Genomic DNA, 22,381 nt, shown 5'->3' with positions numbered 1-22,381 from the left:
ATGTGGATGTAAAATGCTGTAGTACCCCTACTTGCAAGTGAGTATTCTGCTTTCCAGAAACTGTGCTAGTCTGGACTCCCCTCCTGGCATTTTATAAATAACCGTCTGTAATGTGTACATTGCTTCGGGTATTGAATATTGAACACAAAGAAATGCCTTGAAGCAAACATTAATGGCCTGAAGCAGTGTGTCCTGTTCCAATGCCTGTCCATCAATGATCACAAAGGCCTGAGATGCATGGTGATGCTCATTGCCCACTGTCAGGACATAGGGGTATGGTGTAGATAACTTGGCCTCATGGAGGTACTCCACCATGTTTGTTCCAGCCTAAAAATGAAACAGAGAAAGAATGTAAGAGATCAAGTGAGAGTGTGAGTGAGTAAGTACCAAATGTCTACCAACTAGTATAGTAGAATTAAAAAACAGATATTGTGAGGACCATTTTCCCGGTCCTTACCAGAGAAATTGTTTTATGATAAAGTCTAGTTAGGTTTACAATTTGGGAAAGATTCAGTGCATCTCTAATTCAAAAAGTTGAACTTTAATAGTCTACCTTTTATTGCACATAAAGAAATATTCCATACCTTCTTTGTATAAGTCTTAGTGGTTATGGCATACACCTCACATAACAGAAAACACTTTAAAAAAGGATTCAGACCTGAACTGACCTAAGAAGCAACAAATCAATTGATGATTTATCATTACAATAAACATGCTCTGAAAATGTGTGCGGCGCACCCATCTGACCATCTTATATGGCCAATAGGCAGCCAGGTTAGGTGGTCAGATTGGTGGGCTGCAAATGCTTTTTAGATTTAGAAGACGTATTTAGAGTCAACCTTATAGAGTCAGGTCCAAATGGGTTAAAATACAAAAGTGTCAACTTTCTGATAAATGTGTTCATGCTTTCAACTCAATAACATGACCATATGCCCATGGGCATATGAACTACTTTCATTAATTCATTCCCCAAATGGCTGAGACCAAACAGATAAACTGTATCCATGTGTGCTTCCATGATAACGAAAATAAAAAGATACTATTTTAATAGGTAACGCAAAACAGACAATGTGAGTTAGATATGTAGTGTGCACAAACCTTTCATTATTGACTTGGCTCTCCAAGAGGATGACCAGTCTGGTTTTCCAGGTGCTGATGTTCGTATCGTGCTTGGTGCTTCGAGGTGGATGGCAAGAGAAGTCAATGTGATGATGTGATAACGTCATGACGTTCAAAGCACAAACAACCCAGGTGCTGAGTCAACCGATGTATGTTGGGTTGATGGATTTTGACTCGGCGCATGAGTTGCACAAAAATAACCCATATCCCATATAAATAACCCATAATAGGTCAAACATTTCATAACCCCAGGGTTGGGTAGATGAAATAACCCAGCTGTTTTTAGTGTGTATCACCACAAACACACCATCTCTACTGTGAAGCACGGTGGTGGCAGCATCATGTTGTGCAGATGATGCTCAGCAGTTCCTGCCCTGGAAGGCTTATTATGGTTGAAGATAAAATGAAAACTACAGCCCTGGAGAAGATTTATTTTCCCCTAACACAGTGACCCAAAGCATACAGCGAATGCTACACAGAAATGATTTAAAGACAAGGAGAATGTTCTGGAGTGTCTAAATCAAAGCCCAGACCTCAGACCTGCACTTCTGCAAAGACAAATGGAGTAAAATTGCAGCGTACAGATGTGCAAGCCTGATTGAGACCTAAATACTGACTTGAAGGGGGTGAATATTTATGTAGTCACTTATTTTACGTTACATTTTTTTAAATTTTATTGTCATTACTTTGTTGAACTCAATTTTCACTTTGACATTCAAGTGTTTTTTTTTTTTTTTTTTGAAAAAAAAATGTATGTGTATATATATATATATATATATATATATATATATATATATACCATGATTCATTTATAAAATCCATAAAAGGGAAAAACATCCAGGGGGTGAATACTTTCATCACTGAGCCCACTAGACCTAATCCGAAAATCTGATTAATCTTGTGTTTTAAAATAGATTTTTTGAGCTGGGAGTTAGTGATCACTGCCTATAATGAGTATGAGAAGTGCTTAATTGTTTTGGAGAGAAATCTTGGGGTTTTTAATCAGCAACTTTTCCCAGATGATATGGCACACCCTGGGATTCTTTACAAATATTTCATGCCATGTACTTATAAACATGTCCTTCTTAATAGGCTTCAGATCATGGATTTGACTCTATCTTGGTTCTCAAGGGAACGGTCAACTTTGGTCAATGACCAAAACACGGCCTGGTCTCATGCTTGACATTCAAGAAACCCTCAAGACAGACTCTCTGTCAAGCAATTTAAGAAAAATGCTCTTTGACCATAAAAAAAGCAATATCAGATTACTATTTGTCTTGAATCACCAGCTCTATCTCAAACCTAGCCATGATCTGGAAAGCAGTAAACTTAGACAATAAGAAGACCTCTAAGCCCACTAGAATGAAAACTGATGATTGGGTGTTTTCCAGAATGTCTGATATTTTTTGCCTTTAATAAACACTTTGCAGAAGCTGCATATTTGATTGAAAAAGAATACCCTGGACTGAAACCATTTTCCCACAATTGCAACAATCCCACAGTCTGTTGGCAATCAAGTTGGCAACAGTTGTAGAGCTGGATGGTTTCCAGCTAGACGGAGTTCAAGAACTATTTAGCACTTTTCCACCGCTATGCTCCATATTAAAATGTTAAATAAAGACTTATAAGTAATAAACTTAACGATGCATGCTTTACAGAGGGTAAACTGCCTTTAAAAAAACAGGAACTGGCTCTTGGCTTACTCAAAACATGGATAAAAATCACAGGCACTACTCTGAGAGATCTAACAGATTTATTCTATCTCAGAACTCTCAAAAAAGCCCAGTCTATCCAGATGAACCAGACCATTCACCCTTAAGGAGTTTTTCTGGACAAAGATATGTCCTTCCATCATGTAAGATAAACTGACGAAAAAATTCCTTTATCCTGACTGTCATTAGCCTTCTAAATAGCTCAATGTAAAATTTGTCTATGATATATTTATTTCTCTGTCATTACTATCGTCTGTTCGGGCATTTCTATGTGTTTAAACTTGGCTTGAGGAATGGTTTTTGGTCCTGCTGACTGTAAAGCAAATAGCCCCTCAGGGATAATAAAGATATCCTAGATCCCTATTCATCACAGAAGTCTTCCAGATAAAGCCTGTTACTGTTTTTCTAGTGCATAAAATATATCACTCAGAGTGACTCTAAAAAGTCCAATCTTGGCAGATTTAGTGAAAAAAGCCTCATTTGACTTCATACCTTATTGTGAAACATCTGCATATGAAATAAAGATCATTCTAGTCCAGCAGGATGGAGGTCCCCTTGTCTTATTTTATCATACAGTCATGGATGAATATATTGGCACCCCAGGAATTTTTTCCAGAAAATACACCATTTCTCCCAGAAATTGTTGCAATTACAAATGTTTTTGGTATACATATGTTTATTTCACGTAAGTGCACTGGAACAACACATACACAAAAAGAAAGAAAAAAAAAACAGAACAGCAACAGACAAAATTGTTGGCACCCTCAACTTAATATTTGGTCGCGCACCCTTGGGAAAAAGACCTGAAACTAATCTCTTCCTCTAACCATCAACAAGCTTCTTACTCCTCTCAACTGGAATTTTGGACCACTCTTCTTTTGCAAACTACTCCAGGTCTCTCAGATTTGAAGGGTTCCTTCTTGCAACAGCAATTCTGAGATCTCTCCATCAATGCTCAATGGGATTTAGATCCAGACTCATTGCTGGCCACTTCAGAACTCTCCAGCGCTTTTTCTCCAACCATTTCTTGGTGCATTTTGAGGTATGTTTCAGGTCATTGTTCTCAGGGCTGCCCCTGGCCAAAGTTTTCCTTTATTTATTTCGGACAACAAACAATAAAAAAGTGAACCAATGATAAAACAATTCATAGTCCATTCCACAAAGTTTTTCATGAGTCCGAAACAGGAGTAGGAAGAAGCAGAAGCTTTTTCGAATCCTACCCCCACTTACTGTCCTTTTATAAACATCATGATGTTCCCATGTCACTCTTTATCCCAAGCCCCCCCTCACCCACCCCCGCCCTCATTCATTCCTTCACTCACTCACCCATCCTTCCATCCATTCTTCATTCTTAAGCGTAGCACATTCAATATAGACAACTTGTGTCAATCCCCAATCATAAAATTCCAAAAAAGGTAGATACAATAATCCTGACGATAACAGATTTGTTTTTTTTTTTTCTGAGGATTACATGAACAGCCCTTAGACAACATTTGGCTCTCCTTCTATGATTCTGTAACTCTCAATAATAACTTTCTTTGTAACTTTTTCTTAAGTTGTTCGACATTTTCACTCTTTTTTATATGTTTTTCTAAACTATTCCACAGTGTCACCCCACAGACAGAAATGCACATACTTTTAAGAGTAGTACGAACACTGGGTAATTTTAAATTAAGCTCCCTCCTTGATTCATACCCTCCCTCTCTGTTCAAGAACAATTTATTCAGGTTACCAGGTAGTATTTTTTTTTCTTGCATTATAAACTATTTGTACAGTTTTAAATTTTACTAGATCCATAAATTTTAGTGTATTTGACTTTAAAAACAGCTGATTTGTGTGGTCATTGTAACCCACTTTATGCACGACCCTTATTGCTTTCTTTTGTATTATGCATATCATCTGTAGGGTGATTTTATAGATGTTCCCCCACACCTCAACACAATACATTAAATATGGCAGCACCAGTGAACAGTACAAAATAAATAGGGCATTCTTGTTCAGAATGTGCTTAGCCCGACCCAAAACTCCAACCGTTCTTGCCAGTTTGGAACAAGTGTATCTTACATGAGCTTTCCAGCACAGTTTGTGGTCAAGTATAACTCCAAGGAATTTGTTTTCATATACTCTTTCAATAGTTACACCATCAATCATCATTATCACCTGTATGTGAGGCCCTAAGCAGATTTGTTTTCACCTGCGACCTGGTTTCAAAACAGCTGATTTGTGCATTTTTTAAAATTCACCCAAGAAGGCAGTTTATCATGTTTTAACCAGCCAAGAGGGCAGTTTATCATGTTTTTACCAGCCAAGAGGGCAGTTTAGTGTGTTTTGCCAGTGAGGATGGTACTTAAACATGCCTTTTTGCCACCCAGGTGGGCAGTTTATCATGTTTTAAGCAGCCAAGGGGTCACTTTAGTGTGTTTTGTCCACCCAAGAGGGCAGTTTAGTGTGTTTTGCCAACCAGGAGGGCACTTTAACACACGTTTGGCCTCCCAAGAGGGCACTTCAGCATATGTTTTGGCTCCCAAGAGGGTACTTTAGTGCGCGTTTTCATGTCTAGTTCATATTCCCTTTTCAAAGTTTCAAAACTTTTTAGAACTCCATTATGCATAAGACAGCAGTATGCCGTTATACCTTTACTCTTCCATACATTGAATCTGGAATCTATCCTGTTCGGAACAAAGTCCACATCATATGCGCACCACCTAAGTATTTTCTCTGCTCCCTTCAGATTATGTTTTTTAACCACTCTGTGCCAGATTTTTAACGTTAATCTTTTCCAAGGGTTGTGTTTATCTGTAAGGTTATCAATCAGTTTATTGTCTGCTATCACAGCTTGTAATGGTGGTCCTACTTGTATGGTAGAAGATGTAGAAAACTCTTCTTTCTCTTTCCACCTCACCCTAAAATGTGAATCACAAAGACAAAGCCAAAGGTCTTAGTTGGGCTGCATTGTAACAACCTTTAAGATTGGGCAATGCCATACCCCCTTTTTCTTTTGCTAATTGCATAACCTTAAACTTTATTCTTGGTTTCTTACCCATCCAAATGAAGCAGGAGATAAGCCTATCCCATTCCACGAATTGCTGCTCATTAATTTCTATTGGTAAAGAGTGGAAAAATATAGCAGATGAGGCGCGATAACCATTTTAACATTCAATCCTTGATGTTAAACTAAGGAACGATAGATCATTCCATCTGGAGATATCTAAATTATATATTAGAGTTCAAAGGGACATAGTTAGCCTCAAAAAGTTTTGTTAAATCCTGGGTAAGGTTAACTTCTAGATATTTCATAGACTTACTATCACCTCTCAAACAATATTTAGCAAAAAGGTGCTTTGGTAGATCAAAATTAAATGTCATTAGCTGTGTTTTTTGGATATTTAGCTTATAGCCTGATAACTGACCAAATGTGTCCAAAGTTAACATCAGCTTTGGTAAAGATATTGAAGGTTGGGTCAGGTTGGGTAAGGATAGTTTGGGCTCCTCTCCTGCTATCCTTACACCTCTAATCTCTGTATTTTGTCGTATAGACTGACTGAGAGGCTCTATAAAGAGGGCAAACAGAAATGGTGAACAGGGGCAGCCCTGTCTGCAGGAACTTTCCAATGTGAATGATTTTAGAGACTACCATTGATTTTAATTTTAGCTGTTGAGTTACTGTATATAGCTTGTATTCACCAGGGTTTTATGAAAGCCAAATTTATCCATCACCCTATACAAGAAGGTCCACCTGACTGAATCAAATGCCTTCTCTGCGTCTAATCCCATAAGCATAGCTTCTGTCTTGTTCTCATGAATCTGCCACAAAATAATAATAATAATTAACATAGAAATAGATCGGTATTGTTTAAAGGCTAGTTTGTCTCTACCTCCTTTGGGTATTACAGAAATTATAGCTTCCCTCCCTTTTTGAGAACCCACTAGTATATCTGACGCAATTTTGGAATGATTTGTTCACTGAAACACTTAGACCATTCAGCTGTGAAGCCATCTGAGCTTGGGCTTTTGTGTGGCTTAAGTCTTGATTTTGCTGGCTTTATTTCCTTGTCAGTATTTTCACAAATTAGGGTTTTATTTTGTTCCTGAGAGACTGTAGGTAAGTTCAATATATCAAGAAATTTTCATTTTTATTATCTATTTGTGGCTGTGAGTAATGAATGTTTTAAATCCTGTTTTGAGAGTGTTTACAGATAGCCTCAGATTCACTGGTAGTTTGTTCCAAAGAACAAGGAGCATAGAAACTAAAAGCTGCCTCTCTCTGCTTTTGTCTGTTTCTGGGAACAGTGAGTAGACCCGTCCCCAAACACATTGTAAGGCTCATAAAGGGCGAGGAGGTCTGATAGGTATTTTGGCCCAAGACAGTTTAGTGTTTTTTATAGGAGAAGTAAGAGTTTAAAATCTTTCCATTGACTTAGAGGGAGCCAGTGGGATCTGAGGACTGGTGTAATGTGATCTATTCTCTCAGGGCCGGTGAGGACTCCTGCTATAGCTGTCTGATGGATTTTTCAGTCAGACCTGTGAAAACACTGTTACAACAATCTAACCTCCTAAAAGTAAAATCATGAACAAGTTTCCCTGTGTCTTCTTACAGGAACCTTTTAATTCTTGCAATGTTTTTTAAGGAGGTAAAAGACTGATTTTGTAACCGTCTTTATGTGGCTGTTAAAAATTCAGATCGGAGTCCATGACTACACAAAGATTTCTGGCTTGATTTGGAATCAGTGTCATGGAGTTGCAGTAGGCACTGACCTTTGACCTTTCTTCTTTAGGGCCAAAGACAAGTATTTCAGTTTTATCTTTATTAAGCTGTAAGAAATTCTGGCACATCCACTCATTTAGTTCCTGGAGACATTTACTTGGTGAGTGTGGTGGATTATAGTCGTGTGAGGACACTGAGATGTACAGCTGTGTGTCATCTGCATATGTATGGTACGATATTCTATGATACTCTAATATCCAAGCAAGCAGCAGCATGTAGAATAATCTAAAGGTGGAACTGTTCAAATCTGACTAGAGTATGTGGAGGAAGTGGTGATATTAGAGGGGACATAGTTTACACTTTCAAGAAGAGTTTATAGCAGTTTCAGAGGCAGTGGCGGCTGATGCATTTTTCTTCGGGGGGGGGGGGGGGGGGCGACAACAAAATCCCAATTTGATATGTTATGTATGTAAGTAGATGTTACTACACCGTGAGTTAAGTCATATTAATATGCCTTTTTTACATCTGCATTTGTTTGGTTGGTGAACAAATAGTATGTATTATATAATGTTCTATATAAGATATGATTTAATATATAAGATGGCTATAATAAGGGTCATCAGCAGCCACAAACAACTAACTCTTGTAACAGTCAAGTTCAATTTTGACTTCTCACACATGATCACAAATCAACTCAATACATGACAATACAATGTTAAAGTGCTAATTGAATATTTATTCTAAATATGGACATTTACAAAAGACATAAGGTGCAAATATTCCCTGCTTCGATAGTGACTGGTTGAGTAAAAAATATAAATGCCAGACCTGAAAGCAACAAAAATATTTAAACACACAAAACTATTATTTATTGATCTACTTACTTATTTTTGTAAGTCTAATATGCCATCAGTGGACTTTCTCCCTTTGTCACAGCTTTGTTGCTTCAGGGATTTACCGCAACGTTGCATGACTTCCTCTGTGTGTCTCAAATAACGGAGGGTATTTCTCTGCAGCCACCTGTTGGCATCTGGCGAGTGGTTAGTGGTTATCCCTTCGGGGGCGCTGTTGTGTTGCACCCACAGAGCTCCCATCTCTTGTACTGAAGAGGAATAAGTCTGCATGTGCAGCTTACAACTGTAGTCTATGGAAGGCTGTGGGCGCAGGAGCCAAGCGCCCCAGGGAGGAAATGAGTAAACAGGAAGTAAAGCAAACGTGTAGAACATTTGTGATCTACTGATTTATTGCACATTACACATTTTAATCTCTTAATAAATCATATTAATACAGTGCATGATAGAGTGTATCTATATTCATATAATTTTATTGATATTTAAAGCAACTCTGTTCAGTGATCTTAAGATCTGTCCTTTCTTTGTGGAGAGAGTGATGAGGGAGGGGGGCCCTAGCGCCCCTATTGACCAGCCACCACTGCTCAGAGGTCCCCAAAACATGTCTGTGTTCTGTTACTGAAAAACACTCAAGTATTGGATTTTTGCATGTCTAAAAAAAACCCTCTGTTTCAGCCCAGCTCAGAACAAGCCATTTCTGTGTCAGTGGCTTTAAATGTTACCGAGCTGTCTGACTCCGCCCCTCTCAGGAAATGGATGTGGCTTAATTGATGTGGCGGAACTTTCTTCCGAGCAGGGAGTGCAAACCGAACCTGGGGGTGGTGCACATGACATCACTCCCTACATGACATCATGAGGGGAAAATCTGAGAATGCCTTTCAGAAATGGCACACATTTTCTGAAAGGTGGAGAAAGAGAGGGGGGAGGAGAAGAATCTGGAATTCTTCCTGCTAAATGAGCCTTCTGCAAACAACCAAAGTTATGAATTGTAATTTTCTTTTACTGCATTATAAACCAAGTCTTTGGATAGCTCAGACATGCTCACTACTCTTCACCATAATGATGGTGTATGCTGTATTACATTGCCTGTGATTAAAAGTTTAAATAAACTTTATTAGTTGCGATTAATATAATGTTTTTTTCTTGTTATGTCTGAATGTTTTCAATGACAGACACAGAAAGAGGTGATAGTCAGACTTGGTGAATAGTTCCTTTATTGTTCCAGCATTTACATCACTGAACCACAAGTGTGCTATCAAATTGCCGACAGTTGTAGAGCTTGAGGTTTTCCAGCCGGCCAGAGTTCATGGGACAAGTATTTAGCCCCTCTTCTGCTGTTACACTCCGTATTAAAATGTTGAATGAGTTTTTAGTAAAAGACTTCATACATGCATGCTTTTCAGAGGTGAAACTGCACCTTTTTGAAATACAGAAGCTTTCTATTTAAAGCCTATTAAGTATTTCTCTTGTGTACACCATAAATCACTTGGGGGAGCTCTAAATAGTCAAATGTTGGCAGATTTGTTGGAAAAAGCCTTATTCAACTGCCAATCTCCTGGTGAAACATCTGTTTATGATATAAGGGTCATTCTACTGCAGCTACATGGAGGTGCTCCATGTCTACTGTCAGCATAGATTAACCTTTCTTTCTCCAAGTAAATCATGATTCAGAGAATAACCAGGAGAAAAGATCAACATATGAGTACTTATTAAGGCGTGTCTGAAAATAACATATGTACTTTAAATCAGTCTAATTTGCAACTTAAGAGATAAACCCTGTACAAAACTGAATTATTCAACATTTTTACTGTCTCTCCACAGACACATTATTGTTGCTTTCAAGTGGTTTGGTGTACTTTTTTTGGCATAATCCAAAATGTTCCACCTTTGCAGTTCCTCTGGAAAATCTCAAGCCAAACCAAGTCAGCAGAAGAGTGAAAACGTGATTTTAACAACATGAAAGGCTTTTAGTGTTGATTTCAAGGTTGCTGCATTGGCTACCCTTCTCTTTTAGAATAGATTGTAAGGTTCTTTTACAGGTTTTTAAAGCTTTTACTGGTCTTGTGCCTTCTTATTTATCTTATTTACATGTACCCTATGAGCCCAGTAGAGCCCTCAGTTCTTCAGGAAGTTCTCTGTTAACGGTTCCCAAAGTTAGAACAAAAACTTATGGTGAGACATCTTTTAATCACTACGGCCCCTGTCTATGGAACAGCCTACCTGAAGACCTGAGGTCTGCGCCTAATATAAGGCCAGCCACACACTACAGGATTTTAAACCCGATTTGGGGCAAGATTTGCCTCCCCCGATGATCGTGGGGACGTATACCGACTGGAGCCTCGTCGCAAACTATTATTTGTCTGAGTAGCCTGCATGCGTGTGGTGTCAACCGCTCCAAATCCTGTTGTAGCCTCCCAAACCCTGAATTGTAAATATCAAACATGTTATTTATGATTCTAGGTCGTAGTGCCACTGACAGAGTACCCACAACAACCAATGAGAGCGAGCACACCGGGTAGCGTCACCAGACGAATCATACCTACTTTGACCGCTCACAACCATAAACACATCGGTACCTTAATTCCAGCCAGGATTTCGTTCTGAGTCTTTCCCATGTTTTATGATTGTTGCTGCACCTGTAACACATGCCACGACATGCTGTAGTGGAGAGACAGCAAGACGGTAATGACATGTTGACATGTTTTTTGTTCTGAAGTCATGTGATCAGGCGAGGTAATCGTTTGGTCGGCAGGTGTGTGGTCTCTGTGATCTGACAATCTGGCTGAGTGGTCTAGTGTGTGTGTTCAGAGGATTAAAGATAAAAAAATCTTTGGAAATTGTCTTGAAGTCTGTGGTCTCCCACAGTTTCAAAATCGTTTTAGATTAAAAAATCATCTAGTGTGTGGCTGGCCTTAATGTTTTTGTTTTGTTCTGTTGGAGCATACATTTTCCTCTTCTACAAGTGTCTTTTATTTATGATGGATTTTGCCAATTCTGTGTATGGTTTGCAGGCAGCCGGGGGGGGGGGGTCGGGCAGAGTGGGTTTGGGTCATACCTCCTTTTATCTTCTTTTAATTAATCAGTGTGTAAAGCACTTTATGCTACATTTTCTTGTATGAAAAGTGCTATAAAAATAAAGTATGATTGACTGATCAATAGATGCTTAATGCAATTTGTAAGGAAAGAGGTGTTTTCCCCCACATAAGTGCATAATCGCTCAGCATCTCTGCATGCCGGTGCATATTTACAGTGATAGGCCAATGGCACATTAAGGGGAGCATTAGAACTGTGTCTTTTGACTTATTTACAAAGTGTTAAAGAGCACACTTTATTGTGGAGCTCTAACAAAGTATCTGTTTGATATGAACATAGAGAAGTGCTCTAAAGAGGCCTGACGTTAATCAGGGATCGTGGAGCAGGTGTATCATCACATCCAGGTGTGCCAAATACGTTTCCTTGTAGGCGTGCTTCAACAAAGTCCAGTTGTTTTCCAGCTCTGTCACTTTCTTTATCAGTTATAAAGAAAACCTGGAGTAGTTTCAGTCTTTTCGAGTGTTTGAAAGTGCACTCCGTCTGAGTGAATGTGTTATACAGGGGAAGTGATGTAATCAGTGACTGGGAGGGGCGCAAACTGAAGGGAAAGGAGCAACAATTTGGGATTTAATTGAAATTATGTGCATATCTTTGATTTTGTTATGGCATCAGTTTCAAACCAGCACACCCAAGAAGTCTTCTGAGAGGGATCAAGGACAATTGGAGCAATGGTGTGGCATGCAAATGAAGACAGACAGACACGATGCCGATTACAGTAGTGTTTTTTTAATAATATTTTGCCTTGATTTTCCTACGAGTATATGAGACTCCCCTGGCACCTAACAAAATCAGTAGATTGGTCAGATTCTATGTCTGTCATCAGGCAGATCTCTCTTAAAAAATTATTTTGTTCTATTCAATTATTTAACCAGGTAAACCTCACTGAGGCCCTCTCAAGATGGTCCTGACAGCAGCAGCAAATAGAGTTTCAGACAAACAAAGAGCAGTCATACACAGCAAACATAACACAAGACATGTAGTCTAAATGCATCCACAGACACAATCTCAAAAGCTAATATCTACCAAAATCAACCTCATTTGTTAATAATCAATGAATCTGCAGCAGATGAGTCTGCCTCCAAGTCTCTCAGCTTCCTCTTAAAAATGTCTGATGAGATCAGTTCATTGAGGTTCAACTTTTTTTGTAAATCATTCCAAGCGTAGGATGCAGCAGATATGAACCCTTTTTTTTTCCCAGTTCAGTTCTGACCCTTGGAAGAGACAGCAAGTAAAGACCCTGGGAATGAGGACAACAACTTTGACTGATGTTTAAAGAGAAAACCAAGAATACCCTTCTAGATAACAGCTCCACAGTGTTTTAGTCTTCATGTCGACAGAGAAGACCATCCCACACGTTCATAAAACAAACAGTGATGAGTGAGTTAGTGATGAACCACGTAGCTCCGTGATAAACAGAGTTTAAAGCATGTAAACACTGAGACAAAGCATGCATGAACAGAACATCACCATAATGCAACAGTGACATAACAGTGACAGGAACCAGTCTCTTAGATTCAAAAGAAAGGAAGGGCTCAATTATAAAATGGAAACCCAGTTTCAGTTTTAGACTTTTGACCAGCCGCTGAATTTGGAGAGTAAAAGGGTAAGATGAGTATTCACTCCCTTGGATGTTTTACCCTTTCGTCTGGACAATTTTACTCTGTTCTCCTTTGCAAAACTGCTCAAGCTCTGTCAGGTTGCACAGGGATCAGATGTGAATAGCCCTTTTTAAGTCCTGTCACAAATTCTCTATTGGATTGAGGTCTAGGCTTTGACTTGGCCACTCAACTTACCTTGATGTCTTAATTTTAATTTTGTTTATTTTGAGCCATTCAGAGGTGGACTTGCTGGTATATTTCATTGTCCTGCTGCATAACCTTAGAGTGGTTGAGCTTGAGGGCCCAAACTGATGGCCAGATGTTTGCCTTCTGGTAGACAGCAGAATTCATTGTTCTATCAATCACAGCAAGTGGTCCAGGTCCTGAAGCAGCATAGCAGCCCCGGAGCATCACACTGCCACCACCATGTTTGACTGTTGTTATGATGTTCTTTTTATCAAATGCTGTGGGTTTTCTTTACTCCTTTTTTTACTTTTTGGCAAACGTGAGATGATCCTTTGTGTTCTTTTTTGTCAGCAGTGGTTTTGGCCTTGGAACTCTCCCATGATGCCATTTTTGCCCAGTGTCTTCCTTATTGTTGAGTCATGAACACTGACCTTAACTGAGGCCAGTGAGGCCTGCAGATCTTTAGATGTTGTTCTGCGTTCTTTTGGGACCTCCTGGATGAGTTGACGTTGCACTCTTGGAGTAATTTTGGTTGGCCCACCACTCCTGGGAAGGTTCACCACTGTTCCCAGTTTTCTCCATTTGTGGATATTGGCTCTGACTGTGGTTTGCTGGAGTCCCAAAGCCTTGGAAATAGCTTTGTAACCTTTCTCTCATTGGTTCTTGAATTTCTTTGGACCATGGCATGATGCGTTTCTTTCTGAGATCCTGTAGCCTACTTCACTTTGTGTGACAGCTTCTATTTAAGTGATTTTTTGATTCAACAAATCTGGCAGTAATCAGGCCTGGGTGTGACCAGTGAAATTGAACTTAGCTCTCCAAGTTAATCACAGTTAACTCATGATTTTTCCCCCCTTAAGAAATTAAATAATTATTCAAACACTGCATTTTGTATTTACTTGGGTTGTCTTTGTGACATATTAAAAGTGGGTTGATGATCCTAACCATTTAAGTGTAATAAATGTGCAAAAAAATCAGGAATCAGAAAGGGGGCAAATACTTTTTCACAGCACTATATATATATTTTTTAATTTATTGTCAGTACTTTGTAGAAATTTGTTTTCACTTTGACATCATAGAGGATTCGTTGTGATTTTTTTGTTGTCAACAAAACCAAATTATACTGATCATGATTGCTTTATGTAAAACATTTAAAGGGTTGAATACTTTTTATAGGCACTGTATCCATAAACCAAAACGAACTGAGTTCCAGAGAAGTGAAGACTGCAGGTTAAGAGGCTTAGATTTAGCATTCAAGAACTGCATAACCTTAGTTTTGTCAGCATTCAACACCAGTTTGACATCATAACAATTCTACTGAGTAAGGGCTGGGGTGGGTGCTGAGCAGTACATGAAAACATCATCATCATGAAAATTTGCATTAATAACATTCTGATCATTTCCATTTATCTAGAGAATAACCTGGAAATGTGCAAATACATGCATACATAGATGTTCACATATGCATAACAAAGGCTGGAATGAGACTTTTATCTCATGAGACAAGACAAGATTTGGGCCCAAGAGATGAAAGATTTTGTTTTTTAATTATGGAAAAAAAAACATGGTTGGATAGTATGTCATTTATACAGCTGAAAGTCAGAATTGTAAAGCACTCTATTCAGAAATGTTTAAACTAATCCTCTTGTACTGAATAGGCTATCAGTACTTACACACAGTTTGTCTCATCTAACTCTCTGACTCAAACTGTACATTTTAATGCTTTTCAAATCAAACATGTGCAAAACATGTTAAGTTTCTGATTGATGATACGCACAGCCAACAGCTGATGGATGTTTGACCGACAGATGGTGAGATGAGAAGACATGACAAAGCAGCAACTGAATCGAAGTTACAAAGTCCCAGATACCAACACTATGAGTGAGTCCGCACGCATACACAAACTAAATAAACACTGTTTTCTCCTCACTGAGACTGCACAGGTTTCCAGCTGCAGCATTTCATCATTTTGCCCCATTATGGTGAACTTTTTATGCATTGGTGGATCACGTGCGGCCCAAAGCATCACACGTGAAGGAGGGGGTGGGGGTTGGAGCGGTGATCTTAATGGGTCACGGATCAGCTCTGTTTCTTCATTAGTTCTCTCACCAACAGTTTTAAAGTATCCAGGGCATCTTAGGGAACTTTTATTATTTCCAGTTTGGTGTTGTTTTCTTTCAGGAAAGCTGCAGCTCTAAGTGTTTGTGCAAAATTGATCTAGCGAGATGGATTCTTCCTCGACGAAAAATCTCATGGCGTTTTGATCTATCTCATCACACCCCAATAGCTACAGCTGGAAACTATTTAACATGTGTAACAGTTAGAAATGACTTGTTGAATTTCCCCCAAATTAATGTGCCTGCTATATTTATGTCACTCCGTTGCCACCTGGTGGGGTTAATCGTACTACTGCAGTGGTGCTCCAAGGCCACCAAACACACCTCAGCAAAGGAAACTGCTCCTATGCTGAAGGTGGGTGTGTGTTTAATTCTGAGATGGATGTTAACTTGTTTAATGTTTTAAAACTGTTCTAGAGACTTCTACCAATATGTATTTGGACTGTAAAAATGATGAGAACATAATATGACAGCTACAGGCGCTTATGTGTAGAAATAGTAACTTTATTCATGAGCTGCTCTGTTTACTTGCCGAGCTAACGCTAACTAGCTTACCATGTTGGCTGCCTAGCTCATGGCCGTTATGTCCGCGTTGTTAGTGTTGTACAGATATGAGCCCATGCAGATGCACGATGCAGTACTGACGTTTAGTTACTGTTGTTTTTACACCAATGCACTGTGGGACCAATAGAAACTCAGCATGAGTCACCTTAAGATAAAAGTTTAAAAATTAAATGTTGCTAGCCAAATATGTTACTCTGTTGCCCTGTGTGCCTTTCATATCTTATTAGAAAGAAGTTTTTTTTTGTTTTTTTTTCAAAAACTAAATAAACTAATCAGACATAAAGTGAGCTGTAGTATTAGAGGAGCAGTGGTGGGATTGAAATGTCCTTTAATAGTTTACAGTATGAGGTCACAAGTCAAGCAGCACATGTTAATAGTGGACACCTTTAAAGACATCAACTCAAAGTAAAATAACACAGACAGGCTCACCTCTTTACACTGTCCTTGGAGGAAGTTCATCTGTTTGTGATATAATTGGTCTGTTTGCCAGGGCTGTCTGTCTGTTTATGCTTCTGTACAATGAAACGACTCGACGCTGCATGGAATGTTTGGATTTCCATCAAAACAACACTTCAGAATATTTAATGATGCTGTCAGACAGAACAGGAGCATGGGGTGGAAGCTTCTCTAGAGTTTTGTTTTCTTGGATTATTCCTTTAAAATGCATATGGATGACAGGGGGATTGTCATCACACATGCTGATTTGGTGAAAATAAACACAATTGGTCCTAAAATAGGACCTTTGTGACCCACCAAAAAGAGCTCCATGACCCACTTTTGGGTCCTGACCCCCCAGTTGAGAACCATTGTTCTATGGGATATGTTTGGAGCATTTTCCCTTCATGTTAGGCATGTTGTGAAGATTGAACTCTTGTTGACAGAATTTTGCTTTCGCTGAATTTATTCACTTTATCATCTTGAGACCTGAGCTTTAATGCTGAGTGCACGTTGAGGTTCTCCCACTAATTTAGGATCGGTCAGACCTGATAAGTTTAAAAGTTAAGCCTTGTCTTTGAACAGAGATTATTGTCAACCAAAAAGGATGTCCACAAATCTCCTGAGGTTTTGTTTTTGCAGAAAATACAGCACTAGGACGGTTAAAGAGCAGAAGTTTTGGCTGTGTGATAGTTGTTGGAGGTCTTCAGTTAGTCAGAGTTGGAGTCAGACATTGAGAGGGGGATGGGGGTGGCATTTTAATGATAGACTAAAAGGACTTGCTAAGGCCAAGCATGAACATAGTTATCTAAAAGTTTTGAAATTTATGGAAAGGTTCCTTTCCAAAATCCACACAAATTCTCTCAAATTTCAAAGAAATTCCTTTAAAATTCTGTGAAATTCCATAAACAGATTTTTAAAATATCCAATAAAAAGTTCCTTAAAATATTTCCCAGTTGTTTCAGTGACACATCATCATAAAGACAAAAAAATTCCTATTAAAACATCCCCCAAAAATCCTAGGGAAATTTCAAGCAAATTCCTGTTAAAATTTTAAAGCAAGCAAATTCTCAAAAAATTAAAAGATTTTGTTTCCCGAGATATCCATGAAAATGATGGAAAACTCCCCAAACATCTGAATTCCTTGAAATTTCCATAAAAGCTTCAAAGAGCCCCCCCCACACACACACACACACACACTCACAATTTACACATATGTATCTGTCCTAAATTTTCAAACAAAAAATAATAGCAGATTTCCCATAAAATGTCAAATGAATTGGTCTAAAATATACAAATTTTAAGCAAATTCCCCTGAAATATCCAAACAAATCCCCTAAAATGTCCAAAAAAAATCCTTTTACCAAATGCCCAAAAATGCATAAATATGTTGCCCCAGGTTACATAAAAATGATGGCAAATTCCCCCAAACATCTAAAAAATACTTTTTAAAAATGCCCAAAAAAAGTCAAAGCAAAGTTGCCCCAAAATTTCACACTAAAATCGTCTGAAAGGCACAAACATATCATTTCATATGCTTGGCTAAATAGCTCAGTCACTGACTGTGCTATGGGAGATTAAGGGTTCAAATCCCAGTAAGAGCACAAGTGTCCGGTGTGGGTCCTTGGGCAAGGTCCTTAACACCAGGAGCACCTGCCCCAAATGTAAGTTGCTTTGGATCAAAGCGTCTGCTAAATGACATTGTAAATGGTAAATCGAAAATACTTGAAATATCAGAACTCCCTTAAATTTCCAAGAACATTCTTGAAAATTCATAGCAAATTCTCCCAACATTTAAAGCAAATGATTTTAACTTAAGTGGACATTCTGAACAATTATCTCAAAAATTCTAAAAGTTCTTATTCTGTTGTAGGAAAGTCAAAATAGAACATCCTCATGTGTATACAGGGTCTCAGAAGGTTGAAGTCGAGCTCCATGATGTCTCCTTGTTTCCTGTGGAAATGCGTATCTGAAGTGGAAGCGCCTCTCCAGCTACACAAACATCCTGCAAGATATTTTTAAAAGGTTCAGCCCTTCCTGAACACAGTGGACTGTAGCTGACTGTTCCTCAGATGAATGTGAAAATAATGCAGTGGATATGTGAAATAGAATAAATCACTCATTATCAAAGTCTAGGCCGGAACCAACAGTTGCATCGCAAAAGTTTTTTTTTATTTGGCTACCAAATGAGCTTTCAGAATTTCTCTGCCTTGTATAATGTGATATTTATGTCTGCAGTACAGATTATAGCCACAGGGGGCTGCAAAACTCCCTTAGACGGGGCGTCTGAGATCAACGGTGTGTAGCCAGACTGTCTTTAATGATACTGAAGGCTGTGTAATATACACAGAATAAATGAACGGCTATCCGCTCATATTAGCCTGTAAATAGTAAACTGTTTAGCATATCTGAAAAAAGAACAAGAATGTACAGTTAAAAGACGCTAACAGGTAAGAGCAAGAAACAGTTTAACAAGTGACAGTTACTGTAGATCTACTTAGTAATCATGTCCATTATCTTCAGGCCCACCCAAAGATTTGTGTGGGCCCTGAAATCCCAAGAGAATGGGCCCTTCCCAATGGAGATTATTGATATATCAATGCATGTGTCAGATCAGTAGCATTGATGCTAGCGTCCTGGCTAACAGTTACTTCATTTTGGAGCAGAAAAATGTGTTGACTATTGATGGGTTTTGTTGTTGAAATTACTTATTCTCTCCATTCTCTAACCCCTTTTCATCACTTGTTTCTGCCCATTTTTTCCTAATGTTTTCTTTCCACTTTCATCCCATGGTAGCAACTTTTTAACCACTTTTCACCAATTTCCCCGCCCATTTTGCGTCTCTTGACCTATTTTTGCCTCTTTTAACCCATTTTTTCCACTTTTTAAACTGCTTTTCAACATTATCCCTCTGAATTTTGCCCTTTTTGGCTTTCTTGGCTGATTTTTGCCACTTTTCAATGGCTTTTCACTAATTTTACTCCAATTATTGAACCCCTTTTCCCTGACTTGACACATTTTGCCACTTTCTAACCAATTTCTACCATTTCCCCACCCATTTTGCCTCTTTTTTCCTTTCTTGACCCATTTTTGCTTCTTTCAACCCATTAGCCCCTCTTACCACTTTCCACCATTTTTCCACCCATTTTGCCTTTCCTGACCCATTTTTGCCTCTTTTAACCAGAGCATGCCTTTTTTAAAACTGTTTTCCCATCCATTTTTGCCCCTTTTTGCCTTTCTTGATCCATTTTGCCTCTTTTAATCTATATTGCCACCTTTTAACCACTTTTCACAATTTCCCTTTCCTTTGTTGCCCCTTTTTCTCCCTTTTTCTGACCCATTTGTGCCTCTTCTATCCATTTTTTCTGCTTTTTAACTGCTTTTCATCATATTCACCACCAATTTTTTTGCCCCTTTTTCCCTTCCTTGGCTTACTATTTGCCTCTTTCAACCCATTTTTGGCATGTTTTTTGCCTTTCTTGACCCATTATTTTCCTTTTTAACCCATTTTAGACACTTTATGACCACGTTCCACCATTTTCTCACCCATGTTTACCCCTTTTTTGCCTTACTTGACACATTTTTGTATATTTTAACCATTTCTTCCACTTCTCACCATTTTACCATCCATGCTTGTCTTTTTTAATCAATTTTTGCTATGTTAATTTTATTGCTTTACACCATTTTCCAACCATTTTTTACCTTACTTGACCCATTATTGCCTAATTTAGTCCATTTTTGCCATGTTTTTCTAATCATTTCATTATTTTTCATATCTCAGTTTAAGAAAAGGGGTTACATTTTTATTAAGCTTAATTGCACTACACTACTTGTTCCTTGATAAGAGTGGTTATTATCCAGGGTAAAGATAAATATGGTTATCACAGCTTAACTTTACTATGGATCATGATTTCCCAGACTTCCTTTGGCCCCACATTTGGAGAAAGCCCCCCTCCTTTAAATAGCCTTATCTCTGTTGTGTCCATCATGTCCACAATGAGCAGCAGAAGATGAGAACAATCTTAATCCATGGCATTATAAAATCACCACGGGTTTAATCTGCTCCGGTCTGTTGATGTACGTGGACACAAAGGAGCGCTGAAAAGTTGTCATATCTGATCCTCTGCGAGTTTGCCTGGTCCTCCTGTAGATGGCGCTAACTTTCCTCCTGAAGTACTGCCCTGAGATGACGTACAGCAGTGGATTTAGGGTGCTGTTGAGAAAGGCCAAGTAAACTGAAACCTGGCCTCCTATATCCAGCGTGTGGAACCACAGATTCTCATCCAACACATGGAAGTCGCACAATGTGTCAAGGAAGGTGAAAATCTGGAAGGGGCCCCAACAAATCAAGAATAGTAGTGTGACGGCGTACATCAATAGTATAGCCTTTGAGTCTTTGATGTCGTGAAAAGCTACACGCTCCCTCCTCTGAGCCAACTGTTTGATGATGCTCCCGCTGCAGAAAACAATTACCAGAACAGGGAGGGCGAAGCCAGCCACATTCAGCAGAATCTGATGGCTCAGCTTCCCGGAGCTGCTGTGATTGTAATCCAAGGCACAGGCTGTGGACTCATACTCCTCAAAGACAAGTACTTTCCTGTAAACCATGACTGGAGTGCTTAGTACGAGCCCAAACATCCACAAGTTGAGGCTGATGGCTTTGGCGTAGCGTCTCCGTCTCAGCCATCGCGCCCTCATTGTTTTAACGATTGCAAGGTAGCGGTCCACACTGATCATCACCAGGGTGTAAATGCTTGTGTAGAAATTTATAATGATGGAAGAGTTGACCATTTTACATAAGAATTCTCCATAAGACCAGTTGTAGTTGTTTTGGATGCTCATAGCCCAGAAGGGGAGGCCACACAGGAGGATGAAGTCAGCCAGAGCCAGGTTGCTGAGGTAGATCTCTGCGACAGTCAGCCGGTCCTTGTGGAGAAGGAAAACCACCAGGACGAAGCTGTTTAAGAGGAGGCCGAGCACACACAGGGTGAAGATGTATGGAGGGATGATGGTGTGGACCATGTCCCAGTCATCGGTGATCATGGACTCTGATGCATTGGGCAGCAGAGGCGTGCTGATGTTCTCAAGCCACGTGGTCGCCATGGGTGCGAGCTTGACTCTCTCCACGGGCCTCAAAACAAAAAAATCCACATAAGTTAGGATTTCAGTTTGTGGTTAATGATGATTTACAAGTCAATAGGTTCAGTTAATAACATTTACATTTAGATACAAACCCAATGCCAAAGCAGCCAAAGCTGGGGTGCTGTTTGCAAATTTCATATACCCATATTTTATTCACAATATGACATGAACAACAAAACTCATAATGAGCTCATATTTTTCATGAAAAGGTAAAATGTCTCAGGTTCAACATCTGATGTTGTTCATATTTTATTGTAAATAAAATATGGGTGTATAGGAGATTTAAAACTCATGCATTCTGTTTCAATTTGCATTTTACACAGCGCCCCAACTTTTTTGAAATGTGGGCCATATAATGTAGATGTAATCTAAAGAAATAACTTTCACTTCTAAAATGCATAAGAGCATACATAAGTTTGCCACACCTGGCCCCAATCAGTGGAAATCAGATACACCTGGCACTGCACTGATTGACTCATCCTCAGTGAGTTACCAGTGAAATGTGGAGAAAATTGGCAAAAATAAGTAAAAAGTGTTGAAAAGGGGTTAATGGTGGCAAAAATAGGTCAACAGAGCAACAACAGGTGGAAAGTCGCAAAGTCTGGCAGGAAAAGATGCAGAAAGGGTGCAAAAATGTGTACAAAACTAGGCAGAAAGTGGTGAAATTGGTTCAAAGTGGCAAAAGAAAGCAGGAAAATGTTGAAAGGAATCTAAAGTGGCATTAATTGGTATGACAAGTAGTGAAATGCAGTTGAAATTGTAAGAAATGGCCAGAAGTGTTTAAAAGGGGATACAAGTGGCAAAACAGAAAAAAAAAAAAAAAATCGGCCAACAATGGGAGCAATATTCAGAAGTGGAA

General features: G+C 39.0%; 1 protein-coding gene across 1 annotated transcript; it reads right to left on the bottom strand.

Annotated features, from left to right (window-relative positions):
- Positions 1–20,415: 20,415 nt before the first annotated feature.
- bdkrb1 (bradykinin receptor B1) lies at positions 20,416–21,494 on the bottom strand. The gene has a single exon (XM_041813211.1). The coding sequence runs from the start codon at positions 21,481–21,483 to the stop codon at positions 20,416–20,418; it is 1,068 nt and encodes a 355-aa protein (XP_041669145.1). The 5' UTR covers positions 21,484–21,494.
- Positions 21,495–22,381: the final 887 nt, after the last annotated feature.

This window comes from Cheilinus undulatus, linkage group 18 (assembly GCF_018320785.1).
Source record: "Cheilinus undulatus linkage group 18, ASM1832078v1, whole genome shotgun sequence".
Classification (NCBI taxonomy): domain Eukaryota; kingdom Metazoa; phylum Chordata; class Actinopteri; order Labriformes; family Labridae; genus Cheilinus; species Cheilinus undulatus.
Note: the sequence above shows the minus strand (reverse complement) of the source record. Positions and strands in the feature narration are given on the sequence as shown.